Source organism: Saccopteryx bilineata, chromosome X (genome assembly GCF_036850765.1).
Source record: "Saccopteryx bilineata isolate mSacBil1 chromosome X, mSacBil1_pri_phased_curated, whole genome shotgun sequence".
In the NCBI taxonomy this organism is placed as follows: domain Eukaryota; kingdom Metazoa; phylum Chordata; class Mammalia; order Chiroptera; family Emballonuridae; genus Saccopteryx; species Saccopteryx bilineata.
The window spans coordinates 112195915-112213158 of record NC_089502.1 but is presented as its reverse complement, the minus strand read 5'-3'; the positions used below and the strand labels follow the sequence as shown (position 1 = coordinate 112213158).

General features: G+C 38.8%; 1 protein-coding gene across 1 annotated transcript in view; it reads left to right on the top strand.

The window, feature by feature from the left end:
- TSPAN7 (tetraspanin 7) overlaps positions 1-15059 on the top strand; it is a 143859-nt gene extending 128800 nt beyond the window's left edge. Inside the window, exons 6-8 of the mRNA XM_066250004.1 lie at positions 5618-5701; positions 13784-13859; positions 14126-15059. Of these exons, the coding sequence (XP_066106101.1) occupies positions 5618-5701; positions 13784-13852 (153 nt within the window). The 3' untranslated portion in view covers positions 13853-13859; positions 14126-15059. The remainder of the gene's footprint in view (positions 1-5617; positions 5702-13783; positions 13860-14125) is intronic.
- The last annotated feature ends 2185 nt before the right edge of the window (positions 15060-17244 follow it).

Genomic DNA, 17244 nt, shown 5'->3' with positions numbered 1-17244 from the left:
TAGAAAGATGTCTCTTTACATATTAAAAGGCATTCCTATATTATCTAGTGTTTATCTGCCATCTCTCTGTCCAGAGTCACACGTGCTAACCACATTCATTTACATAGGAGAGGTAGTTTCAGTGGGGACAAATGCCTGCAAATGGCTAATTGCTATAAGAAAAGGTTATTTTGGCTTTTCTCTCCCTGTACCTGGCTAGCCATTCACCCTTTTCCCCACAGGCGTGGTGGAATGTCTGGGGACCTATGTTTTCCTCCCCTTTGCATTTACAATACAATGCCAAGGGCCATCCTGACTATGCCTATCACACAGTACAGAGACTATTCTCACAACTTCTCTGCATACCTTAACCCAAATTAATAAAATGTTCTCCAAGCCTCTTAAAATATTAATATTAATTCTGTAGTTTTTGGTACCTTACAACACCTGCGGGTGAAGTGGCTCAGTGGCTCCTCACTAACAGCTTCTTGTCTTGGATAAAAGGACATTTGTTCCTATGGGAATTTTCTTTTGAACCAAAAGTTTGAGGCCCATTCGCCTCTCAGTAAGGTAACTTCTGCTTTTTTTAAATTAATTAATTTTTTTGATACAGACAGTGAGAGAGTCAGAGAGAGGGACAGATATGGACAGACAGAAAGGGAGAGAGATGAGAAGCATCAATTCTTCGTTGTGACATCTTAGTTGTTCATTGATTGCTTTCTCATATGTGCCTTGACCAGGGCGGGGGTGGGGGCTACAGCAGAGCAAATAACTCCTTGCTGAAGCTAGTGACTTTGGACTCTAGCCAGTGACCTTGGGCTTCAAGCCAGCAACTTTGGGCTCAAGCCAGCGACCACGGGGTCATGTCTATGATTCCACACTCAAGCCAGCAACCCCGTACTCAAGCCAGCTGAGCCTGTACTGAATGAAGCTGGCGACCTCAGGGTTTTGAACGTGGCTCCTCCATGTCCCAGTTTGATGCTCTATCCACTGCACCACTGCCTAGTCAGGCAACTTCTGCTTTCTTCATGGATATCCCTACTAAGCACCATACAAGTCAATGTGCTGCCATTTTATGAAGTATCAAGTTTATTTAACACATGCTGGGTACTCCAATTTATAAAAGGCAAGAAGTGCTTTATAGCAGGGAGATTTTGGCATACTAGAGTCACAGGAGGTTGTTTGTAGAAGCAGCAACCTTTGACAAAAGTCTTTTTTATACCCTAACTTCTTATTATTTTGTGAAATTTGAGGGTCTAGAAGTCCAGAGCACAGGGTTTGGAGTTAGACTCCCGTTTAAATTCTGGCTTAGCCACTTGCTAGTCATGTGATGTTGATCAAGTTACTTAACCTCTCTTAGTCTTGATTTTTCATCTGTTAAATGGAAATAATAGTAGTTCCTGCCCCTTAGGATTGACATGAGGATTGAATGATATAAAACATCTAAAGCATGGTGCCTTGCATAGAGTAAGGTAAAAATAAATGGTAATTGTGATGTTAATGTTACTGTGATGTAAATGTCACAACAATGATGGTGAAGTTTGTCTTACACTCTACCACACTGTGGCTTCTATTAGAAATGATGCAGCCAGTCCTCATAGCTGCATATCCTGTAGTGCATCTTTGTAGTCCCTACAATTATTTCCAGAAAGAATGATAGGATGGCATAGTTTCTCTTTATTGATAATCTACAAATTGACCTCACTCCCCTCATCCCCCCTCCCCGTAACCTACTTGACACTTTCCTGGGCACCTCCCCTCATCCCTCCTCCCCGTAACCTACTTGACACTTTCCTGGGCACCTTAACTTCTCTCTCACTTCCTTTATACTCTTTAGCCAGGCTCTCTGAGAGGAGAAAAGTAAGTTAAAACTAATATTTCTCTACTGAATTTTATTAGATACTCTTGTTTAATGCCCACATGAACAAACCTTTGAGATGAATAATTTCTCAGGTCAGAGTTTCAGAGGGCTCATCTATAAAGAATGGGAGATGAGTACAGGGTAGAGATAGTAATAGTGGATGCTCACAGAGGTCAGCTCCCCTCCCCTCTCTAGACTCTCTTCCCCAGGAGGGGAACTATTGCCACATTCTAGTAATATGGAATCCTGATGTTATAGAATAAATGCACTGTAAAAAAATCACTATATATCTTTTGGTATCTTGAACCCTTTGCCCTGACAGCATAGACAGATGACTCTGGGCTCTTATCTGGCAGCCTGAGAAACCAACTTTGTACAAATAACTAGGAGAGAGCAGGAAGGAGGCGAGAACAGTAAAACAGGATATGTATTGTTTTCTTTGGGGGACAGATTTTATTTTGGTTTTGTTAACAGGAATGATGAAATGTCTGCAGGTTCAGCTAGCCAAAAGCAATGACAGAATCCCTCCTCCATAGGAATTCCTTGACGCTTTTTAAGAGCAAGGGCGAAAGAAAGAGAGAGTTATTCTTTTTGGCAGCTACTGAGATACCACTTCCCAAAACCTGTCTGGGACTAGCCATCTACTCCTGATATTGAAAATCTGCCACTTCCAGATGTTTTCCATTCGTGACTGTGTTGATTTAGACATGCTGAGAGGTTGAGCAAATTACCTACTCTGTTTTTGGGTGTTTCCTAGGACACTTAGCAGCCCTTTGTAGGTTTTCCTCACACCTGACAACCAGGCTTTCATTGGAGAAAATTAACAGAGATTGTCATGGGAGATAAGATCATGGTTAGTGGAGAACTTTAGGTAGAACACAAACAGGACCTGTGGTTGTGTACCAAAGCAGTTTCTGCAGTCTGTACATCTATTCTGAAACCTGGAAAATGAACTTGTGTGTTCACATGGTAAACAACAGGGATAAATCCAGAAATGGAAAACATTTATTTAAACCTTGATCTTGTATTACTTAAACAACAAGTAAACTAAATCATTTTCATATTCTCATTTTAAGTAAACTTCTTCCTGATATCATTCATTAATTTACTTTATTTGGAGTAAAAAATATAGTGGGGTAAGTTTCTCATAATATAATGCTTCTCAAACTTTAATAGGCATATGAAACATATGGAGATATTAGCATTCATTAACATTCATTAAAATTCATTAAAAACAAGTAACCTGGGGATTTCACAGATTCTAACTTAGTAAATCTAGAGTGGGGCCTAGAATCTGCATTTCTAACAAATTCACAGGTGCTCATGGAAGAATCTCACTTTAAGGAGCAATGTTTAGAGAGAACGATTTTGCTAGAATTGTACTAATGCCAGGCACCAGCCTCTTTTTTTCTAGTTTCTCTTACTTGTTGGAGTGGGGTTATCAAAAATCAGCTGGTTGACTGAAATCTCCTAAAATGGAGTAGAAATCATACTTCAGAAAAGTATGTTCAGCTTACATGTAGAATTGGCGTTCACAGGAAAGAGAAGTCTATGCCAAATTATTTTGCAGAATAAGTTAATAACCCACTTCACCTCTCTCTAATTTTTAATATTGGCTTTGTGTTTCCATATTTTGAGCCACCCTAACATGAGTGCTTGTCTGAATTTCATTCCTCTGCCCGACCATTGACCACCAACGTGAAGAGAAGATGCAGTGATGATGACCAGCACAGCAAAACACTATCTTAGCTACTACCATTTGGGAAAGGGTTAGAATATTCACCTCCCTTCTCACTTTGAATTCCTCCTAACCAAAACTGCTCTCCCTTCCACTGTCTTTTGAAAAATAGCATAATATATAGGTTCACTAGTAAAAATGAAATCAGCAAGTAAACTTCTACTATAAAGAGAGAACAAAATTTAAAAACTCCCCATGGCAATAATGTATTTCCTTTCCCACTCCTGCCCTGGCTTTCAAATTTATGTCAGGTAACTAAGGAGTAGAGTTTGTCCATTACATTGAAAACGTGTAAAAACACTGCTGTTAACTTAATGCATCTTTTTTCTCTGCAAACAGACTGTGAATGCACAGAATATCACTTATGATAAAATAAAACATTGGCAGAACTTTTACAAGCTATGAGAAGAGTTAAATTTTTAAATTTTGAATTTAAAGAAAGGAGACTTTTTTGTTGTTGTTCTTTAGGTGTTATGACAATTTAGTGTGCCTTTCTGGGCATACAAGAGTCCCTTTTATACTGTTATGAAATGAATGTTTTGATTTTTTACAGACTTTATACATTCAAGTTGAAGCTCTTTTTCAGAAAACTGGAAACCAACCACATCTTCCAAAAAGCTGAATGTGTCAGAAGTCTAGTTTGATTTAGCCCAGTTCCAAATGAATATACATATAAATTTATTCTCATTCTTTCTCTCTCCCTCCCTCCCTCCCTCTCTCACCCTTCTCTCATTACTTCCTCTCTCTCCCCCCCCTGCTGTTTGACCAATGAGGCTTTTAACAGGGCTAGTGCGGTTTTTTTGTTTTGTGTGGGGTTTTTTTTTTTTTTGCCTTTGCATTATGGTGATATACAAAATTTGGTGTTTCCTACCTGTACTAGATTAATAAAATGTTATCCAGAATAACAACAAAAATACTTGTTTAGCAACATTGTTGCACTCCAACCAGATCGTTTATTTTAAATAAAGGTGGCTAAGTTTTAAACTGACTTTAAAATTAGAAAAATTGGTATTGGTTGATCATGACATTTAGAGATTTCATAATATATTAAAGGAAAGGAGAAGTGACTTGTTCAGGGGGATATACAATAGTAAATTCGTGAGAAAAACTTTAGAACATGGTTTCCCTATTTAAAAAAAAAAAAGTCTCCTTAAGAAGAACCCTAGAACACCATGAAGTTAGCAGACATTCATTCAAACACCTTCCTCTGACCAGATAATTTCACTTTATCAAATACTTTGCTACTTGTCAAAATGCTATTAACTGTGACTATCATGCTGAGTCTTTCTGTTCAAGGATGTGGAATGCCTTTTTATATGTTCAAGTCTACCTCTATATCTCTATAGTGTTTGCTTCATAGATCTTACAGATTTATTACTAAATTTAATTTTACTACTGACATATTTGTCGATGAAAATACAGTCAACCTTTGAACAATGGGGATTTAATTGTTAGGGTCTGCATATGATATATGGATTTTTTCCCAATAAATACTTGTACTGTTTTAGACCATGTTTGGGAGTCCATAGATGCAGAGCAACAACTATATGCATTGATCTACATCATTTTATACGGGGGACTTAGGCATCTTTGGATTTTGGTAACTGCAGAGGGTCCTGGAACCAATCCCTTGCAAATACCACAGAATAATTTAAGTTTTGAGGGAGTTGAAAGTTATGCATGAATTTTTAACTATGCAGGAATTGAAGCCCCAGCCACTGTGTAGTTCAAAGGCCAACTGTATATATATTGGATTTACTTTAAAAAAAGAAAAGAAAAGAAAACCCAGCCAGGGAATGATAGTTGGGGAGATTTAAATGAAACAAGATTAGCTATATTTTTAATTGTGATGTTAGAAGAAGGTTTGCGTGGGGTCTCATTTTACTACTCTATACTTTTTTTTGCATGCTTGAAAAATTTCATTATCATTTTAAGTGTAAAAAGAATGCTGCTAAGTTCCTAGGGTGAGCTACAAAAGTTAACAGTCCAGTCTGGCCTGGGTAAAACATGTCTCTGATACTATCTCTCTCTGTTTCTAGGGTTGTTATGATCTGGTGACCAGTTTCATGGAGACTAACATGGGAATCATTGCTGGAGTGGCTTTTGGAATCGCATTCTCCCAGGTGGCCTACATAATTGTGTGATCTAGTCAAGCCTTTCCCCTGTCTCCTGCTCTCCTTTCCCTCCCTGGTCTCCAGACTCTCTGCCTGTCTCCCTCTGCCTTGGGAAAGGCTGATAGATGGGGTCATAGCTCCTTGCCCATTAGTCCTCAGGTCATCTGTTTATTGATTTTCCTTTTTCAACTTAAATGAAGTTTTGCCATCAAGGGAATATCAGTTACAGTTCAACTAATGACTAGCTCCAGAAAAACAACTTGCTTCTTCTGTAGGTCAAATGGAGGTTAACTGAACAATATGCTGGCTTAATTGGAGCATAAACAACTCCAAACATCAAATAGCTGATCTGGATTTGAGGGGAAGATTTTTTCCTTGTTGACCTATCCCTTTTCTGTTAATTCCTGTAGACTATGTATAAAATCTCCTCCTTTAAAGAAAGCCTAAATTTAGCCAACTTTATTTGGTGTTCATTATTTATCTTTATTTTTATTGAATTTATTGGGGTACAGGTTTCAGGCATATAACTCAATTTTAATCTCTACATTTGACTGTTGTTTCTTAAGAGGAAACCAAATTTCTATATATTACATTTTATATTCCTTTATCTACTCAACCTCTAAAAAACAGTGAGAGAAGCTACACATACTCAATGATGGTACAAGATTAAGTTAAATCTAAAATTTTGTCCACCTCTACCAGGCAGTGTACTATCCCACAGACTTTTGATCTCCTGGATAAATGATATATTATTGCTATAATATTGCTATAGGTGGAAGCATTGGCATTCATATTTAACCAAATAAGAACTTTATGTTTAACTTAGAATTTTTTCAGATCAAGAGATCATTTTTTTCAATAAAACCTAGTTTATGTTATCTTAGTAATGTGTCCACAGCTCTAATGTGCCTGAATTCTATATTGGCTCTCTCAGACAGTAATTACTTTTCTCCTGCCCCTCTGTGCCTCTTTCCTTCCTGCTGAGCAATGAGCAATACAGATGCACTTTGATCTCATCAAAGTCTAAAACTTATTATTGAAGTATAGCATTTATAGAAAAGTACATAACTTATAAGTATACAGTTTACTAAATTAACACAAAAGGAACATGCCCATGTAACTGTCACTTAGATCGAGGAATTGAACATTAACCTGGTAGTTTTTGCAAATAGAGGGGCTTTGCCTTAGATAAGTTGAAAAGTTTTCTTCTAAGCAAGTTCAAAACCTAGATGACACTTTGTTTTACGAGAGCATGTGGATTCAGCCAACAGGGGTCTGTATTTCTTGTGGCAGTTCTAAAATTATTTGACCATGCTTTGCTTTTTGCAGCTCATGAACTGAGTTAAACCTCAATACACCCACACACAGACAAATCAGAGTGGTGTCACAACAGTACCAATTAACTCAGTCTCTGGGGGCATTTTGGAGGAAGTTCTTGCCTTGAACTTTCTTCTGGTTGCTATCATATTCAGTAATAGCATTTTAGTAACATATCTTTCATGACAAGGGGACATTTTTAAAGGGTCCCAGGCCTCATATCCAATGTAGAAGTACAGGATGCACACGACAACTTTGCACATACAATTTAGAAATATATGTGCAGTGTCAGGTTCAACCCTACCTACAGGACAGGCATACTGGGCATTTGAGAAGAACTGTGCCCTTGGAGGAAGGAATAGTGCTGAAGTCTCTCCTAATGGCTATCCTAGAACCATAAAGGGACATGATGCTAGTAGTCTGTGTGGGGAGAAGAGAGCCTCAAAGAGCCTGGAATCTCATGGATTAAACATCTTATCATCCAAGAATATTCCCATGTGGCCATGAAAGGGTGGAATGACAATCCTATTTTTATTAGTGAGGTGACCCAAGTCATAAAGAAGCTGATTAATAGCTCTCCTCCACTTCTCTCTCACACATCCCCATGAAGGGATTCGTACTTAGACAGTGGTTACCCGGCCTGATGAGCATTAATCTGTCTGTACCACTGTGCTACCTTGAAGAAATCCCTCACATTGTAATTGGTGGTTTCCTCTATGGCCCTCTGAGACTTTGGCTCCAAGGAACCCCCAAACTGCAACTCTCTACAGAGATGTTAGGTCTCATAACGTATCACATAGTTAGTTGTTGAGATAAGAGAACAAAAACTAAAAAGCCCAGTGGCATTGTACAATCAGTACCATTCACTCACATGGCCAGACAGATGCAATATGGAAGAGACTTGAGTCTTCTTATGCTCAGCTTGGAAGAGGAACAGCCATGACTGTCTTTTATTAACCATATGTGCCGGGTATTGTAGCTTTTAATGGTGCCAGCAGCCTCAGGGTTCCTGTAAGCTGAAATTGAATTCCAGATGCCAATAGATCCGGGGCCTCTCTGAAACAATGGTGACCACTTACCAGATGCCTATTTAAGAAGAATCAGCCATATGGATCCTCATCAATGACCTAGAACCAAACAAAGCTTTAGCCACATGTGTTCAAAAGTTGTAGGACACATGTCACAGTAAAAATTACCAAATGTTGGCCTATGTCGTAGCCTTCCTGTAATAAAGCAAGCTCTACTAAGTAGAGGCCTAGAGAGACAAAAATTATGTAGGAAAGAACAAACTTCTCTATCTCCACTTTTCCTTACCTGCCCTCCACCTTCTCCTTGTCCTTTTCCTCACCTGTTCTTGTGACCTCCACACTATCATCTGTTGGAATAAACTGGCTTTGCACATCTGTTGTCTCAGAAATTAAAAGTAGTATAAAGTACAAAGAAAACTAAGCTGAGTATAGCCTTTTAATAGACTGTGCAAGAACTTTGTCCCTGTTAGCTAATTCAGCTGAGTTAAAGCACTTGAGTTTTGTTTACATCAGCAGGATTCTTATAGGCCTTTAATACTTCTGTCCACAAACTCCTACTGCCTTTGCCATCTCAAGGAAAAGCCCATTTGTCTGGACTTAATGGACATATCCTGCTGCCCTATGAAATGATAGAAAGAGGTTAAGTGTATTTTGATTGGGTACCTCCCCCTGCATTTTAGGAGCTACTCTTTTACTCAAGACTTGGGGAGACACACACATAGTGGAGGGCATTACTTCCCCTGCTCCCAACATGGCCTAGAAGCCAAGAGTGAGGATGTATGAGTCTGGACACTTGCATTGCTCCAATTTTGGCATTGCTTCCCATCTTGGTTGGCCTTTCTGCTCTGTGTGTAGGCAGAGGGGTGAGAAAGAGAGAGAGAGAGAGAGAGAGAGAGAGAGAGAGAGAGAGAAAGGTAGGTGTCCTCTGAAACTCTATATTTAGCATTTCTGTATCCAATATAAATAGACATAAGGCTTTCCTAGACTTGAAACCTGTTAGACTGGATTAATCCCCTACATCACGGAATGTTATAGTCCTCAATGGGGACAGTAGAACTGTTTTCCAGAAGTGGGCGTTTGAATGGCTTGTTTGAGGTTGGGCAGCTACTGTAGATACAGGATTCAAATTCTAACCTCCTCACCTGATCTGCTGTATTAAACATTTAGGCCAAAGATCACCCTTGCTCTTGCCTCAGGTAGCACCTAAAGAGAAATTATTCTGTGTCTTTTTAATGAAAGGGTTTGAATCTGTAGAATTAGAAGGAAAAAAGTATTCATCAGAAAATACAGATCTTCCTCCTACTCATCTATCACCTGTTCTTCACCACTGCAGAGCCTCCCCCAGGGCCCACAGGCTTCTGGGATGATTCATTGGCCAGGGATATTTTTTCTGGGACTTGTTTGCCCTTTCTAGGTAAAGGGCAGGACAAAGCTGTTGATTGCCTGGATGAGACATGGCCAAATAAGACTAACAGAGCTATTTACTCATTCCCTTAGTACTTCCAGGGTCTGATACGGTCCCTAACAGCATTTTTACAGTTTTATTTCAAACCACATTCCTTGGCACTTTCCTAAAGTCATGGAAGTTTTATTTCGTTTCCTAGTTAGGTCATTCACTTAAAATCGTCACAGGTATTAGAAGTATCTAAATTATTTATCTATTATTTGTCACTTTCTTGTTAATGAAGTTGCTTTTACAATGTTCTTTGCTTCCCTCTCTCCGCCCCTCAGGATTCAGGGATTAGGCTACCTTTGCCTCTCATAATGATGGCAGAGGAAGATACCCTTGCCCTGTTGCCTTTTACATCTCTTGTCTTGCCTGACCTGGGCCCTACCTCTCTCTATGCCTTCTCCCGCACCTCTTCCAGTCTGCCCTGTTCCTGGTCATTTGAAGAGACCCAGTGATACAATCTTTATTACTAGAGCTTTGTGTTGCCCAGGTCTCTCAGCTCTCTATGTTGGGGGTGCCTTGAGAAAGCCTCAAGTAAGCCTTTTTAAAACTTTTATTAAATTTATTGAGGTGACATTGGCTAATAAAAGTATACAGGTTTCAGGTGTACAATTTTATAATACATCATCTCTATATTCCATTGTGTGTTCTCCACCCCAGGTCAAGTCTCCCTCCATTACCATTCTCTCCCCCTTCTACCCTTGTCTACTTTTCCCCATAGGCCTTTTTGTAAACAAAGGGCCTTTTTTATCTCTCCCTTTCCTGGCTTTTCAGTTCTTGAAGAAGCAGGACCTCCCAGAAGTTTTCATGACTCAAAAGAAAGAAGAATATGTACTGAAAAGGTAGATAGTGGTAAAAATAAAATGCTACTTCAAAAATTAGATGGATGCTAATTACAAAGTCTTAGTCAATCAGATATAAATAATTTGATCTATCAATAAAACTGCCTAGACTATAGGATTAGTCATTTCACCAGCCACAGAGAGGGTGAGTGGTAGCTCTTAGGTCTCTGTCCTGAGGGGGTTTCAGCATAAGAGACAAGCTCTCCTTTTCCTGTCTCTTTCTAGGTTTAAAGCACAACTTTGCCCAAATGCCTACATACTATGGCCTTAATGCATATCAGCAGTGTGCTTCTGAAGGGCAGCCTGGGTCCCACAGAACCTACCTCTACTCTCTTTGAGGCGTTTTACATATATGTAACCTTAAAAAAGTTTTATTTTTATAAGGATAAATCTTTCAGTCTAAGGATTAATTGGGTCTAGTAGCAAACAAGCATTTTGTACTGCCTCAGACTGAAAAAGAGACATGCCAGTAGGCTGAACAGACTTTTTGTTATGTACCAAGAAATAATCTGGTCAAAACTGGTATTAAGTACAGCATGCTTCCCCATACACAGTCCCTTAACTTGATACTTATGGAAATGAGAAATCAAAGTTTTCTCTCAAATATGACGAATGGACTATATAGCAAATTTGAAATCAGTGACCCTGTGAATGATTCAGAACACCTACATATCTCAAATCCTAGTTTTTCTTGCACTAGTATTAACTAAAATAAAAGTCAATGTATTTAAAATACTGTTTTCACATGGCTTCTATGTGTATGTGCCTTGGTTCAGGATTATTTTTAGGAAAATCAATTTCTTAGTAGATGTTAAAAACAATTTTTAAAAATCTATCTTCTTGGCCTGACCTGTGGTGGCGCAGTGGATAGAGCGTCGACCTGGAAATGCTGAGGTCGCCGGTTCAAAACCCTGGGCTTGCCTGGTCAAGGCACATATGGGAGTTGATGCTTCCAGCTCCTCCCCCCCCCTCTCTCTCTCTCTTCTCTCTAAAATGAATAAATAAAATAAAAATTAAAAAAAAAGTGGTGAAAGTGAACAAAACTGTAAAAAATATATATATATATATTAAAAAAATCTATCTTCTTATGTGGGCAAACAGAAGAAGTATCTTCTTGCCCCAGAAATCCAAAATATAGTAAGTTTAAAAGCAAACAACTTTGATTTTGACCTTTATTTTTAAAATTTTTTGTGTCTTTGAGAAAGTCTCTCCAATGCTTAAAAATAATGGCATTCCTCTTTAGAGGGCAGAAAAAAAATGGAGGGGCATACTGTATTTCCTAGAAAGCAGAGATTTTAGATACAAGAAATATTTAAGCATTCTAAAGAATTTTCTGGCTGTTTGACATGAACTTCCATGGAGGCCAAGAGCATTGCAAACCATGAAGTAGAATAGTGACTATTTTAAGTTACTTAAAACACACATGACGTCAACAAGAAGAAAACTAAAATGATAAGCTTTACAAAGAAAGGCAACTCTAGGAATTTGAAATGAAATAAAGAGCTGTCCGCTGAAAACCCTCTCCGAGAAGTTTGCAATGTAAGGTTGGAAGGAATCCTAATGGTATGAGAAAGGATTTATTCTGGAAAGGAAATGGGTCTAGGCCCAGGACTGGGGGTAAGGGAAGGAGCTATTCTTGTCTGAGGGAAGAGGGTAGAACTTTCAACTCCTTATGGGTTATCTTTGTGGTTTAGAGCAGGTTCTTTAACCTTCCCTGAACCCATTTTCTTGTCTGGAAATCTGTGATGGTAATATTGCACAGGGATGTAGTAAGGATTAAATATTTTGATATAGCTAAATGTGATATGTACATCTAATACTTATTTGTTGGCTGGAATCTGATTTTTGAGAATATCAAGTATGTTCTAGTGTGTGTTGGTCCTGGAAAATGACAGTTCTAATGAAAAGCTGTAAGGTTCAAACTCCTTGCACTTATGGAGGGAATTTTTTCATTTGGCATAATATTCTGGAGATACAGCCATGGTTCCTTTGTCTATTTGATGGTATGTACATGATACTATGAATTTTGTGGCACAAAATGATGTTGGTAAGTCCAACAAGGTGATTTTTTCTTAGCTGACAGAGGTTATAGTTTGTGTATTTCACAGCACAATTTTAATTTTAAAAAAGAAGGTAAGAACCAAGGATTTCAGCAATCAAGGTAAGCAGATGGACTGGAATATTCATGAGTGGGCAGAGAGACAGGAGAATGGAGTTCAGATGTTGCCCTGACCAATAGTGGGACCCACTTTGGCTGCAGGTGTTTCACCTGAAAGTTAAAGGTGACTAGATGGAATGAACAAGAGATTCTCTCACCTACAAAGCTTGTTAAAACACCAATTTCTGGGTCCTAGCTTCCCAGAGTGATGAATGATGAACTTGATAGGTCTAGAGTGGGGCCTGAGAATTAGCATTTCTAACATGATCCCAGGTGATGCTGCTGATGTTACTAGTCTTAGAGCCACATTTGGAGTCACACTGTTCCAGATTCTCTCTAAAGTTCATTCCCACCTCTGATCCAATAAAACATGGCCAGTTGCTTTAAAAGGATTCAGTTTCGCTAAGAGACACTCCAGACCTCCACACTCATGTACATTTGGGCTCCTATCCAAAGCATGCAGATCTTCCAGAGTAAGGAAAAATAATTTTGGTTACCAGAAAGTCAAACAGATGTGCTTAAGGATGTCTTGATAGTATCATAACACCTTCTATCAGATCTACCTATGCTAAAGGTTAAGTCAAGGCACAAACACAGGTAAGACAATTGAGGTCTTCTGAGGAGGTGGAAATACGCTGTTACTGGGTGTGCTGGGGCCCCTGAAAAACTAGGAGGTAGACTTTGGCTGTAGATGGATTCATTTCGGCCTAAGATAGCTACATGCCTGAGACACTAAGAGAAATTAAAGCCCCACCTTTCCCTTTCACCCCCATCCCTGAACCTTCAGAAGCCATGACTTTATTACTTCTTCGCTGGCAAACTCACCTAGTCAAGAAGAGTGTCTCATGTCTTAAGAAAAGAACTATTATTTGTTCAACTGGGTATGGCTGGAGTATTACACTATGTTGAGATATATTCCAATGCATATGCTTATGGTTTGGGCATTAAAAAGATATTTTTACTAATTCTGTGGTACTTAGTTTTCTTCATTACTGTCATAACATATGAACATGTTTTAATACAACATACTTATGTGTCAAAGATGATTTTAAATGGCCAGAGTGAACTAGAACCTTATGGCCAGTTTAAGAACTTCCAGTTGTCCCCTACTAGCAGTTAGACTCCCTAAGTCTTAGATCCCACAACTGAAATCGAGTCTGGTCTTTTTCTCTAGTGCTCTTTCACCATTCGTGTACAAAAGCCCTCAGATGTTAAAAATTCTATTTGGGGGGTGTCAAAGTAGGATGTAGTTCAGTGATGTGAGATTCCTGTTCTCATTTTTCTTCCTGGCAACAGCTGATTGGCATGCTGCTGGCCTGCTGTCTGTCCCGGTTCATCACAGCCAACCAGTATGAGATGGTGTAAGGAGAAGGTGAGTGATGGTGGGGAGTGTTTAATTTCAGGTTTCTCCCTTTTGGGCACATACCACCTTTCAAAGGGCAAGAGTACTGCCCAACCACTTAACTACTTGTTCTTGGTGGCACTGTTCCATGTATCAAAACCTCATTTCTGTGATGCTAGGGAGAAGATACAATCATTGTTATTGTGGAAAGTGTATAAATGCTCTTTTCAGCTTGTTACCTTATTTTAAGTCTTTATTCATGATGAGTTACTCACATGTCTTAATGTCTCTCCCAGTCTTTCAAGAACGACGGAATAAGAGACCTGATTTAAAAAGGAACTGCAGCAATCCTTGAAAGACTTCCAAAGAATGTTACAGCACAGTACATATTACACCTGCTCTGCTCCTCCTAACCCCCTACCCCGTGTGCAACTTACACTCCCACACAGTCTCTACCCTGCCTTTCAACCTAAATCATGTGTAGTGTTCCATTTTGTGAAGCCCTGTTGTGCCCGAGTATAGCCAGATTCCGTGCATCTAGTCCTAGACTCCTCCATCTGTATTTGGTCCAACTGCAGCTCATCATAGGTGAATGGTTATCACACCACCACTGGCCTCCTGGGCCCTGCATGTAGTTTGGGAGGCTCCTGTTAACCCTTCATTATGATTGATAAATGCCAGACCCCTTGATTTAGAATACCCAAATCTGTTCTTTTGGCTTAATCTCCTTTGGTTTGTTTTCCCTTTACTAAGGCTCTTTCCTACCTTCTGTAGGCTGCCTAGGACATATAAAGAGGTACATCAGTAATTGTTCACGAGGAGGAAAAAGCATGCGTGATGCATGAAGGAAATTGTTCAGCTTTAGGTGGTCTCCTTGCTCATTTTTGTTACATGACTGGATATGTATAGACAGTTTAGTGCATCTATGCCTCTCACTTGAAACCTGTAATATAATGCTGTATTGTTGCTTCCCATGAAGGAAATAATATTACTTTTTTTTCTCCAATTAATTGCTATTGTGTTATTTTACTTTTTTCTGTATTTTTTCTTTGCATTAATATTATAGACATTGAGGATATCAAATCAATTAAAAAATGAGTGTGAAGGGGGAACAAATGTCAAAATATTTTTAAAAGATCTTAATAAATAATGCCTCTAGCATGCCAAGAAGAATGCATTGATATTGTGAACATTTGTGATACATGTATTAATAAATAGAGTCATTACAAATTGCTGTGTTCTGGTTTTGTTCTTTAGTTACTGCAGAAATTTTAAGCACATATTTCTACTCTATCTTGTTGCACGAAGAATTGGAGGTGGACTACCTTACACACTGACATACCCTTCCATACATGCTCTTGCCAACCCCACCCCACCAAAATAGCATCAGGCAGCATAAAAGCTGAAGATTTTTTAAATAGAAATTTCAGAAACTTACATCATTTATCATAAACAGGATATATTGTTGGCTGAAAAAATAGAACTTTTATATTACTTCAGGTTAGAGGCAGAAAGATTTCAGCAGAGTTTTTCAAAGCCTGGATGTCATTTAATATTATTATTACTATTATTATTATTATTATAAAAGGAAATGAGCATTTATTCTTTCCTTCTTGGTTTCTAATGAACATGTATTCTTCTCTGAATGAAATGCACTTCATCTAGGAAAGAGATGACATCACACAACACCAGTTAGTGGTCCCAGTGCCCTGGTTTGTATTAAAGAATAAATACATTTGATTGAAATAACAGTTTAGAATAGGCACAATATATATTATCTATGATTTATTTTTTTATTAATTAATCATTCTTAAAAAAAAAAAAGTGAAGTCATACATTGATCTATTTGCCAAATAGGTGATATAAAAAGCTCCCTCTTCTGTGTGGAGCAACCTACAATTAGTAGGGAGAATCCATTCTAATTATATGCTTTTACTAGCCTTAATTTTGCATGAGGTAGACCTTAAAAGGCTTACAAAGGACACTGTCCTAAACCTTCAGATATACCCTCTTTAAAAAGACAATATTTTTGGCCCTGGCCGGTTGGCTCAGCGGTAGAGCGTCGGCCTGGTGTGCGGGGGACCCGGGTTCGATTCCCGGCCAGGGCACATAGGAGAAGCACCCATTTGCTTCTCCACCCCCCTTCCTTCCTCTCTGTCTCTCTCTTCCCCTCCCGCAGCCGAGGCTCTATTGGAGCAAAGATGGCCCGGGCACTGGGGATGGCTCCTTGGCCTCTGCCCCAGGCGCTAGAGTGGCTCTGGTCGCGGCAGAGCGACGCCCCAGAAGGGCAGAGCATCGCCCCCTGGTGGGCAGAGCGTCGCCCCTGGTGGGCGTGCCAGGTGGATCCCAGTCTGGCGCATGCGGTAGTCTGTCTGTTTCTCCCCGTTTCCAGCTTAACTAAAATAAAGAAATAAAAAAAATAAAAAGACAATATTTTTAGACAATTGAAGATATCTACTCTAAAGAAACATTCGTCACTCAAAACATTTCAAAGTCCATTTTAATGGACTTTTTATTATATTTTGAAATGAGGCTTTTCTGTGAAATCCTAAATATCCCTACCATGATTTACCTGTTTTTAAACTATACATTCATTAGTATTCCTATTGTTTATTTTATTTTATTCTTACTCTCTGTACTATTTTATTTTTATTGTTTACACACATTTAATTGTCAGTGTTAAAAGCATCTGGACAAAATTTAAGCTGAAAGATATTTGAGATTATAATCATATACCCCCCCAGAAATTGATGTCTTGGTGTTTGGCCTGGCCATTGAGTTTTTTCCTTTTTTTTTTTAGGGAGAGGATTTTGGTTTGTTTGTCTTTGAGCTTCTTAGGTAATTCTAATATGCAGCTAGGGTCAGACACCCCTGTACTAGGACCTGAATCCAGATTTCTGTTGTCACCTAATGCCCCACTTCTATCCCATGTACCTGAGATTATTTCATTCTGCTTAATGCATGCTTGTTTTCACCCCATTATTTCCTGTCATTTTTTCTGTTTGGTATGCCTCTTCCAAGTCCTCCATCTTCAAAGACCATCTCTTCTTATGACATTCTTCCTGATGACTCCAGTCCTAACTCTCTCCACGTGTTATTTTCTAGAACGTGGTACACTTCTTCCATCCAATTTATGAAGTTGTTATAATGTCTTATTTTAAATATATTGTTAAAATTGATTTTAGAAAGAGGGGAAGGGGGGAAGAGAAAGACAATTTGTTGTTCCACTTATTTATGCACTCATTGGTTGATTCTTGTATGTGCCCTGATCAAGGATCGAACCCACAACTTTGGCATATGGGGACAATGCTCTAAGCAATTCAACAACCTGGCAAAGGTTATTTTTGAAATCTTAATGGCTCTAGATTGGTTACCTTATTGATTTCGAATATATTTTTTATTTCTCTTATTTAAT